At 41.8% G+C, this 13,637-nt stretch overlaps 1 protein-coding gene across 2 annotated transcripts; it reads left to right on the top strand.

Annotated features, from left to right (window-relative positions):
- Positions 1 to 731: 731 nt before the first annotated feature.
- On the top strand, positions 732 to 13,322 carry LOC148648121 (translocon-associated protein subunit alpha-like). 2 transcript variants are annotated; one of them, XM_088607883.1, is made up of 10 exons: positions 732 to 892; positions 2,913 to 3,028; positions 5,317 to 5,407; positions 6,287 to 6,414; positions 6,963 to 7,097; positions 7,996 to 8,072; positions 9,169 to 9,247; positions 9,629 to 9,679; positions 9,818 to 9,911; positions 11,549 to 13,322. In XM_088607883.1, the coding sequence occupies exons 1-10, from the start codon at positions 820 to 822 to the stop codon at positions 11,611 to 11,613; spliced, it is 909 nt and encodes a 302-aa protein (XP_088464009.1). In that variant the 5' UTR covers positions 732 to 819; the 3' UTR covers positions 11,614 to 13,322. The 2 variants fall into 2 exon arrangements, with proteins under 2 accessions (XP_088464009.1, XP_088464010.1); XM_088607884.1 differs by lacking the exon at positions 9,629 to 9,679.
- The last annotated feature ends 315 nt before the right edge of the window (positions 13,323 to 13,637 follow it).

The raw sequence follows: 13,637 nt of genomic DNA, 5'->3' as shown, positions 1-13,637 counted from the left end.
CTAATTTTAGGATTTGTGCTCATCATATTTTTTCAGTAAGTGTGGATCTGGTGCAATCTAGAGACTTGACATAAGAGCAGACAATATAAATCTAGGTAGGGTTGCAAATTCCATAACATCCATCCATTTTCTAACTGCTTTATTTCAAATAAAGGTCATGGGGGAGCCAGAACCCATCTTGGCATAAGAGAATACAACCCTGGATAGTTTGTACCTGAGATGACTGCACTGACAAAGTCTCTGGGGACCTCTTCAAGATCAAGATCAGAGTGCGATGCAAGGGGAAATTAAGTTTAGGACCATTCATGGTAGAACAGTGGAGACGATTCTATGCAGTGAAGATTATTGGGGTCTGGAAGCAACTCCCTGCGTTTAAAAAAACGCATTTAAGGAACTAAAGGTGACAACTAAACTGGTCTTTGTAACATTTCTATGTTCTTGTATTTTAATCCCTCGAGAGACATCTGGTTGAGATTTTTTGCATCAATAAAATACTGTTGAACGGGCGCAATGTATTTGAATACAATATAACATTTCACATCTTGTGTCGTATATAAAGCTTCCAAGACACTGGACTGAATTCAGTTCAAAGCGCCTGATAAATCTGCGGGTGGATGAGTAATCTTTCTCAGTCACAGTAGCTTTCAATGCAGCGCTATTTGAAATTCAGGGCTGATTTCGTACTTGCTGTCTTGATTACAATCGAGAGGCGGGTCTAGTAGTTCTGAAGTCTCCACCCTCCGCCCTGGCCTCCTTCTTTTTACAGACTACAGACTTTGGAGCAGAGGCGAGGTTGCAGCGCTTTTAACAGCGGTGAAAATGTTTCAGATGGGGTCAAAAATACTTCTTCTTCTTCTCTTGGCATTCCCATGCTCCCTTATCGGCTCAGTAGGTAAGAAAATATATATTTTTTTTGTATTTTAACGAACCCGAGTTCGGAAATAATCTGCGCCAGCTGTTACACCTAACTAGTGTAGTTGTGGCATCTTCAGCATGTATAGACGTGGCACAGTTGACCGGAGTTGTCAGTTTTAGAGCGTCTCCGCTTTCTGTTTGCAGCACTTTGCAGTTTTCTCACTGTTGGATAAATCAGCCTGGAGCCCGTGTGTTGTTATAGTAGTGAATTCGGAATAAGTTACCTCGATAACGTGAATAAATAAACTGTATATGTTGCCTTTTCTCAAACATGTGCGCTCTTTCACAGCTGGTGGAACTTTTACTACATGGAGAAATTGAGCATGGAATAATGCCTATTGTGTTTCAAGCTTAGATGCGCTTCAATCCCTCGCACAGTTTCCACTTTAATTTATTTTTTAGGGGGAATTCACAAAAGGAATCCGTTTTCTCCACTAAAACTTTCATTTGAGTTTGCGTCCCAGTTCAACAAAGTTCCCGAGGCGGTTTTTCTTTTTCCGGACAACTAGAAATGAAATGTTGTTAAAAACAAAGTATCATTCTCGAAAGTTTTCTTCCAAGTAAGCATGTAAACTTTAAATTGTAAGGGAGATTATAAACAAGGTACATTCACTTAAGATAAAAGTGAATAATATAAAACAGGAAGTGCTGAAATATGAATGTGGTATCCACGTCGTACTGTATTTTATGTATTTGGATTTCCTAAATTAGATAACTTTCAGATGTACTACTTTGCTTGGCTGTTTTCATTCACTAGCTTTGGTGACGTGTCCTAAGAGAATGAAAGACTGGCTCTTCTGAGCTAACGCGATTACTTTTGCTGCTACGAAATGTTACTGCTGCATATCCACCAATTACACTGCACTTCACTGAATATAACAAGGAGTTCAGCTCGCGTACTAGACGCTGCGCGAAACCGGTTTATTGGTGTTTTCTGGTGAATATACGTTTTGGGGTTGATCCTTATTCATAGACGATCAACAGTTCCCACATCGAACCCCTGCGAACGAGCAGAAATGTTTTATTTCCATCCTGTAATGTGTGCAGACGTTAAGATTGGGATTTCTGATCGTGTGGCAGACAATTCTAGCATCATGAAAACTGAATTGAATTCTGCATTCTGACCTGAGTTCCGTCTGAATTCATCTGTTTGTGTTATGAAACTTAAAGCAGTATTGGCGAACTACTCAGTGCCAATGATACAGATACATTTTCTTTCTTCCCTTGCTAATTGTAAAAAAAATAAAATAATTCCAATAAATGTATCTGGCATCTCCAACAGAACTGGGGTGTTCTGGGGGTGTAATGTGGATGGGCTTCAGATTTTTCCAAACAATGGGTTTCCGATCTTTGAAGGAGCTGAAAGTTATAGAACGTTTTAATCAGAAAAAAAGTGAGTTAAGTGACGTAAGTAACACCTGAGATCCACTGAGCACCTGAAAGCAATGAGGTCATGAGGACCAGGTTAGGTTAGCTCTTGTATGGCTGTCTCATGCGGTAGAAGTAACGCACTGTGCAGGGGAGAATTTACATTTGGAGTTATCGAAAGCATAACAGATCCCACAGCCTAAGATGAGACACTTGCATTTGTATCACTGTCTACAGTATCACACTGGCTATTGCCTATTACACTTGATCTGAGCCATTAGAAGTAATTGCTTGTCAAGTGCTTCCTTGTAAGTGCGTTTTTATTTTTGTGTCTGTGTGTGTGCCCTGCATTGGACTGGTGTCCTACCCTGGATGTACCCCGCCTTGCACCCATTGGCATCCAGCTCCCCCACGACCCTGTACTGAAAGAAGGGGATAAAAAGCAGATGGAGTTGCCAAGTGTTAACTCCATTTTAAAAGACAGACTCATCGTACTCTAGAGTTGCCTCCTGCTGCCTCAACTTAAGCCTACTGGGGAGGGAATTCTGGGAAGCCTGCAGGATTGGCAAAGGTTGTTAGTGCTGATAATGGCTGATTCTGTTCCTCCTGTTTTCCCCTCTCTTGCACAGGACGGGTGTCAGCTGAAAGTGAGCCTCCGGGAGACGGAACTGCAGACTCTGTGGTAGATGAGGAGGAAGAGGAAGATGATGAAGAAGCCCTGGTAGAAGAAACTCACATCTCTGACGTAGGTGACAACCGGGTTCTTGGGCTGCCATGTAGCACCTGGTGAGCCATCATCCTGTCCAGTAGGACACTGTTACTAATATAAGGGATGGACAACAGCTGGAGACAGCTTGTTGGACCCCCAGTGAACAAGCACATGACATCTTTATCCAATGATCAGTCTTGAAAACCTGTCATTTAGCTCTCTGGTTGAATTAGATCAGCAATTTGTTTTCCTATACAGATGCTAATTTAAAGATCCATGTCTTAGAATTAAGATGCTAAAACCATTATTGGCTCCTAAAGGAACATGGCACAAGTATGAACTGGCCAACTATGTTTCTATGCCTATCTCTAATAAGCTGCACATCATGTTCTAGTTCTCATTGAAGTTAACTGCTATATTGTGGGGTTTTCTGGTTGGTTTGATAGACTGTGTTGTGGTAGAAGTTTCCAAAGACTTCCCAAGAAGTCAGAGATGTCTTTCATTTGAGCACTGTTGAGGCATCACTTTGCCTTTAAAATTATATTCAGTATTGTTTCTGATTTTTATTAATTTTAAAATATTTTATACTATACGTTAGACTATAAATCTCTTTAAAATGCACTTAGCACACTGCATTTCCACTAGATCACAGTTTAGCAAAGCCTATTCATAAAAGGCTATAAAGTGTTCCTATCATCAATATTAATTAAAATAATTTAAAATATTGTAATTCTGATCATTGTAAGCTATATTTCCATTTTGTTAAATGTTCCGTCTAGTCTAGAAACTGTTGCGGTAACATCGCTTTAAAAAAAAATGCCCAAAATGAGAAACACTAGGAATCTGTCCTGGTATATTCTTATTTTGACTTTAAGGTGTTTCCTGCTCTCTTGAGGCAAATATTCCCAATAAAATTGTGCACCTATGATGCTGCAGGTACTGTATCTTGAATTGAAAACATACACTATTGTATATTTGGAAAGCTGAGATTTTATTATTGCTTTGTAATTTATGTCCTTCTGCACTGGAAACCATTGCTAGAAATGGGAATGATAATTGGTCAAAGGAATGAACCTCTGAAGGCTCTGATCTGCTGGTCACTGCAGTAGAAGAGGATCTGGATGTTTGTGCAGTACTGTAGGGAGGGTAGGGGGATTTCTGCCTGGTCTCTGTTGTGGCAAGCAGATCTTTACCCTTAGTGATTCCTTGCCCATACCCAGCATCAGCATGAAGGCTCAGTGTTTTTGTGTTCTGCATGTCACCTCAGCTCCTGTGGCAGTGAGAATCCAGCCATGGTGTTTTTGACTTGATGCAAGGTGCAGGCCCTGCTGTTTTACTAGAATCCCGTGAGCTTGCAATGTGTGCTGTCGGTGAGAGCTGGGTCATGTCTGCTCTTACACCTCAGCTGTGCTGTTTGTGTTTGTGCTGCTCCGCCTGAAGCCTGAAAAGCAGATGGCCTGGCAGCGTGGGTTTCCGAAAGCACGCCTTGCTTGATCGCTCTGGCGCTGGTTGGGAGTTGTGGAGGTGATCTGAGTTACTCGCATGGCGGTTCAAAATCTGGCCTCGATAAGAAGCTGCTTTCAAAGTTAAAATAAAGCAAATGCATTCTCTCGTCCTCAAAACATTTTTCAGTCCCCCCCTCCCCCAGCCCCCCCAAAGGGGATCCGCATTCCCAATTTCTCAGACCAGTTATTAAATCTCAGTAACAAAATAGATTTTGAACTTTGTGAAGTATTGTAAGCCACCATGCTGTTGCAAATCCCTGGTCTCGCCACACACGAGTGCGAGAGTTTCCACGAATCGAAACGTGATGCAGCCCTTCCTGCTCACTAGTCACTGTAAAAACAAATGATGTACGGGTTGTGCAGCAGACATTTCACTACAGAAAGTTTCCAATGTGATCTGGATGCAGAAATAACAAATATGTAGTATTTGTCAACAAAACCGTCTCGAATTTGGGAGCAACATTTCTATTGGATTTAAAGAGAGATATTCACAAGCCTGCTTCTTTACAGTGTAATAATTTTTGTTGCCTCGTTTTGAATTGCGGACAATGACGACAAATGGCGCTGCGCATACATGGACATTTTATCTTACTTTGTGGTGAAAATTGGAAGTTTTACAAGTTACCGTGTAACACCGAAATATAGAAATAGCATTACAGTTCCCCTTTACGTTTTTTCTTGTACCCCATTTCTTGTTGTATTTTGATCTGCAAATTTTTCAGTTTTAGAAGTGTGTTCAAAAAGACCTGGCCTGCTGGAAGCTGTCGGTCACTGATGCTGCGAATCTGTAATTTACTCTGAGTGCCTGACTCTGTCTAGGACTCGGGAGATGAGCAGGACGATCCTGTGGAAGCTGCTGTGACCTCTCACCCCGATGTGGATACCACCATTATCTTTGTGAGTGGGGAAGGTAGGTGCCACTTCACTTGGTTGCTCTATGCTGCCCAGCGTCTGCGGTCTGCAATGTTTTCAAGTATGACATGAAGTCCACACGCACAGGAAGTCACACTGCACGTTCATTGCTCTTCAGATGTAATGATCCAGTAGATACTGTACAGACAATTTGGACAAATTAAAAAATTAACTGTTGCGCAGAGTGTTTTATGTCTTGTAAGTGGGTGGTAAAATGTGACAAAAGTAGCAGCATTGGATTACATTTATAACTGTTGTGGTTGTACTGGGGCAAAATGACAGCTTTGCATCCAGAGGAACAGCTCAAATTGGGCAAACTATAATGTGACAAAGTTAGTTAGACAAAGTTAGAGTTCGATAATAATTTGTTTCCCGAACAAGTAAGATGGTTGTATCATGTCATTGCTTCATAACTGTAATAATAGCTGGAAAAGCAGCTGTAATAAATTTATTTCCCGAAGAGCCTCCTTGCTTGCTCCTTTCTGCTTCTTAGCGACTCCATTTCCACTGCGATTGACTTTTTCTATATTCAAATAAAATCTAGTTTAATTAACTTCAAAGACGCGGCGCAATCCAGTGCTTTAGTGCTCTGAGACATCTTTAGAAAACTTTACATCTTTCCAGCACTGGCTCCAATTGTTTGTGAGATGGAGATGATATAGAGCTTTCAGAAATGTAATTGTAATACTTGTCTTATCTGTAATTGTAATACAAATTGTAATTTGTCTGATGATAGTTTACCCCTGTGTCTCGTTAATGGCCTCTTCAGCACAGCTCCGTTTTTTTTAAAGCTGCGGATACAGTATGCTAAATGGCTGTTTATTTTGGTGAGCTTGGGTGTTCTTAATTTGATGTCTGAATCCTGATGGCGTTCCAGAGTTCCCAGCCAATGAAATTGTGAAGTTCTTGGTGGGCTTCACCAATAAGGGCAGTCAAGACTTCACTGTCCAGTCACTGGAGGCTTCCTTCCGGTATCCCCAGGACTACCAGTTCTACATTCAGAATGTGAGTCTGTCGCGTTGGCACTTTGCATCCCTCCTTGTGTTTCTGCCCTTCAGGCTGCCTCACATTCACTCTGCTTCGGCTGATACTCTGCTGAAGTTTCTGCTTAGAATATTTACAGCCCCAGCCAATACTTGCGAGAACACCATACACCTTGAACATTTCGAAGTTCAAAGACAAAGAGAATTGTCGAAGTGTCATGATATTACTTCAGCTCTAGCTGCTTCAGAAACTACAGGAAACAGCTGCCTGCTGTTTGCCAGCGGCATTTTTTCCCCCCACATACTACACAGGATTCTAACAAATCAAGGAGACAATCCTTATTACTACAAACTGAAAGTCCATTTTCACCACATCTGATGCAAGCAATATGTTCATGTTGCAAGTAGGAATGAAAGAAAAAGACATTGCAGATGCCAGACACTAGCTGTTCCTAAACACCTTATTCCATTTGCGTATTTCCTGGGAAAGCACCCCGAGTTTGTTTCAGATCCTGTAATTGGAAGCAGGTGTTCATTTCGAGAGAGCCCCTGAAATGTTCTGTGTTGCAGTTCACAGTTCTGCCCCTGAGCACGCTGGTCCAGCCCCAGAGACAGGCGTCCTTTGAGTACTCCTTTATCCCTGCGCTGCCCATGGCTGGACGCCCCTTCGGACTGGTCATCCTGCTCAACTACCAGGACAGTGAGGTGAGGGAGTGAGGCCCACTTCATGCCTCTGCAGTTCACTGTGGTGATGGTCGCTCCTGATTGCAAAAGGGGCCGCAGTCCTGCCAATTTAATGAGCAAATGTAATATCCTCAAAGCCTGCCGGCCTGGATCCTGTGGGAATCGGTGCCAGATAAGTCAATATTCAATTCAATGGTGTAATTAAGATGCAGAGATGGAATAAATATCAAAAGAGCCATTGGCACTCCAGCATCACTGCACAGGCATTCACTGAGCCCTCGCAAATGACACTTAAGCACAGCTGCTACAAAGCAGATCTGACCTGCAGAGGAGAGGCAAGGAGACGAAAGACAGGTTTGCTGTAGGAAATTTCTGTAACTGTTTGATAGGTGTGATGATAAATGTTGCCTTCCAGATATACAAAATCGAGCACAAGCTAATGAAATTTTCAATATTGCAGAAAGTACCAGTTCCCAGATTTCACCGAAGGACACAAGCGAAATTTAATCATGCCCAGAGTTTGTGTTTCTGTTAATATAAGTACGCCCAAAGGTTCGCACAAACTGTGATACTGTACATAATGAAATTCGTCCAAGGCGTTTTTTCCTGAGCTACCATTGCATAGTTTGAAGACTTTAATATTTTTAGAAGAAAGGACTTGGGGCCTTATAGTTAATAATGAGGAAGGAAATCGCACACCCAAATGATGGATCTCAGTCCAAAATGTTGTTTTTCACTTTTGCTTGCATCTCATTGTCCCCTCAGAGCAAACATTAAATACATCATTTTAAGTGTTTTGGACAAAGATCACAGTTTTTGGCGCTAGGTTGTCTAAAGAGTGTGTTTGGGGGGTCTTAGGACACAGTCGGTCGTTGTTGAGCTTGTGAGTGACGTGAATGGCGTCTTCTCTCTGGCCCAGGGCAATGTCTTCCAGAGTGCCATATTCAACCAGACAGTCACCATCACCGAGCTGGAGGAAGGTCTGGATGGAGAAACGTAAGCTCTTTCCCCAGCTGCAACAGCTTTGTCCTCAGCTTTCCTGGTTGTTGATTTCTTTTAATTTTTTATTTTAAGAAAACTGATGAAACTTTTTAAATAACAATTCTTTTATAATACCGATTTACCAATATACATCACACATGAAACTTTAGCTTGTTCTTATCTGTTCCTTAAATATTTTACTTCTAACAAAACTATATACAGTACAGTATATACAGTTATTCTGTATCTCAACCAAATCAGACTGTAACGGCATAATGTATTTAACCCATCTAGACCAATATTTGACAAATTTGTTCATCTGTAATTTAAGTAAAAATGATAATTTTTCCATTATGTAAACTTCATTTATTAATTCAATCCACCCGTTCATTGTTGGTTAATCTGGGAGAATCCACCTTCTTGTTGTAGTCTTTTTACAAACAGATATGTATCAGTAATACTTTAGTGAAAATCTAGCTTGCCAAAATTAGATCTTCAAATGTAAAAGGTTAATTCCTTTCAAATATTCTCTAGGTCCCCATGTAAATCGGTCCAGAAAAGCCTTATTTCAGGGCATTCCCAGAACATACTGTTCTTGGATATCGAATGGCATACTAGAAATAAACCCTTAGGAATGTAGGAAGGATGTCTTTCCTGCACTATCTTGTCTCCTAAAAGAAAGATATGGTTTGGTTCACGAGATCCCAGTACAGGGTTGGTGTGGGGTATATATGCCAACAGTTTGTGGCACTCTGGGACATGCAGGTTTTGCGTCATGGCAGTTGGCATGATGAAATCTTCACAGAAGGAGATTTATCCGGAGGGCTACACTGACAACTGTAAATGGAAAGTCCTCCAAATGTCCTCGTGTTCTGTGACTTGAATAAAAAATAAACAAAATCTTTAAAAAGCTGCAAATTTCAGACCTAAAAGGCTTCCAGACAGATCCAAAACCAGGGATTTGAGAGTTCAGGCCCTTTGTGTTTTGATGGTTTTGTATTGCTTAGACCAGAACTCGCACATTCAAATGCTGTGTGTATGAAGCCTTATCAATTCTGCAGCCTTGTGACTGAAGAATAGTACAGTACATCTTCCTGTGTTCTCTTTACAGGGTGTTCATGTATGTGTTCCTGTCCGGACTTGTGGCGCTCATCTTGTTTGGGCTTTACCAGGTGCTGGAGTCCAGGACGGTATGTATTCTGGTGTTTAGAATTGATGGAAAGCAGGAGCTTGAGAGTGCTCCAGAGTGCTGCACCAATGAAGGCAGCAAATGTCATTTCACTTAACTGTATCAATCAAAGTGGCCTAGTGGTCCACGTTGCTACCCTGCAGGGGCCCTAGGTTCAACTTCAGAACTGGGGTGCTGTCTGTGTGGAGTTTGTTTCCACCCCCCATGTGTATGTGGGTTTCCTCCAGGTGCTCTGGTTTCCTTCCACGCGTCTAAAAACATACTGGTAGGTTAATTGGCTTCTGGAAACATTGGCCCTGGTGTGTATGCATTTGATCTGTATGTATCTGTCTGTGCCCTGCGATGGACAACCTAACCTTGTGACCATTGCTTGTCGGGATAGGCTCCAACCCTGAAATGGACAAAGAAAATGGATGGATGGTATCAATCAAAGGTTAGGACCAAGATTTTGTATTCCTCAGTATCGTATTTGTCCACATTTCAGACAGGAGTATGGCGATATTAATCAAGCTGCATCTCAGAATGGTGAAAATGGCCATTAGTAGCTTGACCCTGTGCCTGTGTTTTGCAGAGGAAGAGAGTCCCGGGGAAGGTGGAGACAGGCACAGGCGGTCTGAACGACGTGGACATCAGCTGGATTCCCCAGGAGACCCTCAACGTCATGAGTGAGTACCTGGGCCGAACTCGAGCTCTTCAGACGGCAGGGGCGGTGTTCTCTAATGTCTCTGTATCGGAGTGGACAAGCGTGAAGCAGTCTACAGGAGAAGGGTGATTCAGAAAACAGCAAGCTTCACAAGAAAGGAAATGGCAGAGACCATTTCATTTAAAGTCCGGTAGCTAAACGATACACCCCACGATATTCCATTGCCTGGAAGTATTTTTAAAATGATCGAGGAATAGTTTGTGTATTGCTGTTTTTTATGCATCAGCTGTCAGGTTTTGTCATCCATTCAGTCTAGTGAACAGTAGAAAGTTTGGCTTATGAGTAGGACCATTAATTAAAGCTGAAACTGTGAATATGGGAAGAATTCCCTCCTCTTTCGTCATAAATCCCACAGGGTTTATGAATCAAAGGATTTCTTGGGGCTGTTTTTCAGCTTTAACTATGAAGCAGCTCACTATAAATCTAACGCTTGGAAAACAAAGTCTGGGTCAATAGAATAATTTTCCTGCAATCTTAGAAGGGGAGCTGCAACGCTATTTTTATATTTCTGGGTTAGAAAGAATCAGCATTGATGAGTGCATTTCAAACCACAATGGAAGTTTAATGTACACAGTAACTTGTAAAACCTCCAATTTACATCATAACATTTACAAAGCTTCCAGGTATGGGCAGCGCCATATTCTGCCATTCAGAATAAAGCAACAAAACCTCCAGTGAGGTAAAGCAGCCTTATTCCATTGTAAGGAAGCAGGCTTGTGAATGCATGTCTTTTAATCCAATATTAATATTGCTCTCAACTTCAAGATGGTTTTGCTGACAAATATTTTTTACTTGTTAACTCCATGTTTATTTGTTATTTGGAAAAAAAAAATTCTATGCCATCAATTCATTTATTTTGTTACTGAGATTTCATTGCCACTCTGAGAAACAGGCCTGCAGTTCCCCTTAAATGCTGAGCACCAACATCTTTAATTTACTTCAAGAGAGCACGAGTAAGGATGACGGCACTCTGTAGTCCTCAACATGAGCTACAAGTAGCAGCAATTTCAGTGGCTCTCTGTGTTGTCTTCTCTGTTATGCAAGGTTTATGAATTGTCTTCAGTGGGAATATGAAGGCTTGTTATGTGTTAACCTTATAGTGATTACCCATTGTGACAGGGGTGGTCAGCAGTCGGCGGGTGTAGGACTGTGTAATGGGGCTGCTTGGATTGCTGTTACATGTCATCCAGATGGGGGCAGCTCTTCAGTGCTGGATGAAGTGGGTCCCCTCCTATTCGAAAAGCATATTGGGATCCTGCAAGGAACTTTAAATCAAGACATAAGCTTTGGCCAGTGTACAACTTTGATTCATTTAGCAGAGAAACACGTATTTCTGGTCCTGAAAGCCTGCAGAGTTTGTGGCTTCCATTATAAAGCATCTCTAAATTACTTTGGTGAAGAAACAGCCTGCTTAAATAGTTCTGCTGGGACTGGTTTACTGGATCAGTGTGGTGTAATATAGCAGAAAAATAAAGTCAAGAGGGTTTTCCTGGGCTTTGGCACTGTCAGCGCTCTTGTTAGTGGAAAGTAAAGTGCTGGATATTGAACAATATGCATTTGCTAAGAGTCTCAAACTGCCTTGAACTCTTTTCCCCACAGACAAGGCCTCCCCAAAAGCTTCTCCCCGAAAGCGGACCAAGAGAGCAGCCGGAACGGATCAGTAAACACCCCCCACCCCCCCGCCATTGTGCGCATACACTCTCCCATCCCTCTGCCCCGTTGTGTGGAGAGACCCGGGGAACTGCCATTCAACCCACCCCAAAAAATGAGCTGACCAGCCCACACTGCCCCCACTGCCAGAGAACTTTGTAATCTGTCCCCAACTCACGAATCCTTCTCCCACGCCAAGGCCTCCTGACGAAAGCACCTGTTGTGCTGGTCAGATGGAGATCAGTACGTGCGTGGCTCATGCACACAGTAATATGGGAAAGGTGGCAGGTGCATTTCTGTGTAAGTATACCAGCAAGGCTTACTGAGAGGGGAGTCTGTTCAGATTTCATCACCTGTATGTCCAGAGGATAGACCTTGCTTTTTCCTGGAGTGCGTTTTTTTAATACTCTCTACACTGGTATTGCTTTTGAATATTTGTTTTCCGTTTGGATCGACAAAACTTCAATTTGCTAAAGCAGCCAGGTCAATGGTATCCCAAAGGTGCATTTTTAAAAAGCTTTGCTTTGGCGTGGTTTTGAATAATAGAAACGCAGAAAGTAGTTTTCAAAATTCCTGTTTTTTTTTCCCTCTCCTGAGATTATGGGCCTGTTTCTGCCTTTTTGAATTACGATGCCCATTTCATTTTTGCTCAAGAGATATTAACAAAAATTGAATGGCTGATCTTTCTGTGTGATTAGATACCATTATAAATATCCTGCTCTGGTCATGGGCAGAAGTCTTCCATGTGTTCTAGACCACAGTGGGTACAATGACCGTGAACCGTGACCCTGAAGGCAGCTATTCATTCTTGCACGGAGTCAAAAACACTTTATAATCTCGACACACAGGAATCAGGTTATTTCTTCGTTCCACTCTTGCTGTTTATCAGCTTTACATGGTTAATGCACATGACTGACTTTTTTTCCTGTTTAAGCAAGTGTTTGACAGTCCACTCAGTATGTGTTAGCCTGCTTTTTTGGCAGAGTTTTTCTTTCAATCAAATGTAAACTTAGACTGACATTTGCGCAGGTCCAACTCTTTGTATTTCCGGCTTCTGTCTGCTCTGTTCTCCACAGGACTGTGTTAAGCCATTCTGCTTAAGCCATTTTCTTCAACACTATTAATACAAGTGGTATGGTTCTTTTTTTAAGTTGTTGAGACTCTTTTAATTCTCTAAAATGAGTAAAGAGGTATTTTGATTGGCAGTCGTGGCATTGTAAAATGAGGCTTTTATTCCCAGTCTGTTATGTGGCAGTGTATCAGTTCAGGGAAATGATTGGAAAGCAGTCCACGCTGCAGGGACCATAAAACTAGTTCTGTTCTGAATAGAAAGGTCACGTTGAGAAAATAAGTTTGCCTCAGCTCAGATTAAAACTCTCTCGAATTCACGGAGATGAGTGACAATCATAGTGCAATTCCACTAAGCACACATTCTTCTTCACCAAGATACATACCCCACTGTTTTGAAACTGCCATTTTGTTTTGTGAATGTGCCAGATGATGTAACTTTCAGCTGAGCAGCTGGAGAATATAGTACATCAAACTCTTTAACGGTTTGTGATCAGTTATTCTTATCCACAAATATTCATCTGGTGCAGTCCAGTGATCTGACACTAAGTTCTCAATCAAATGAGAAATGTGGTGTTCCTCCGACAGTGTTAAGGTTGTTTGGTCAAGTGGCATGTGGTGTGTTCAGTCTTTCAATAAAGAAAGAGTCAATGTATCTTTGTCTTATTAATCCTGTCCTTTGGTTTCACTTGCAGTTATTCTTTAAAAAGTACAGGTTTCACACACACCCTAATATCCTCTATAGCTGAAATCACAGCCAGTTGAAGAGCTGAGCTAGAGACTAGAAATGTTCCTGTACCACCAGTCCACAGGGTGGCACCATATATTCCTTTTCGCAGCCCTGTCTAACATTATTGCGTTTTTAATCTTTATACTATAGGCAATAGTGTCTGTTGCGCTGAATCAGTACGATACGCTTGCGACGTGACATGTTCCAGAAATTAGGCTCAGTAACAGCACTGATATTTAC

The sequence above is a fragment of the Lepisosteus platostomus genome, chromosome 15, assembly GCF_059453375.1.
Source record: "Lepisosteus platostomus isolate fLepPlt1 chromosome 15, fLepPlt1.hap1, whole genome shotgun sequence".
Classification (NCBI taxonomy): domain Eukaryota; kingdom Metazoa; phylum Chordata; class Actinopteri; order Semionotiformes; family Lepisosteidae; genus Lepisosteus; species Lepisosteus platostomus.
Note: the sequence above shows the minus strand (reverse complement) of the source record. Positions and strands in the feature narration are given on the sequence as shown.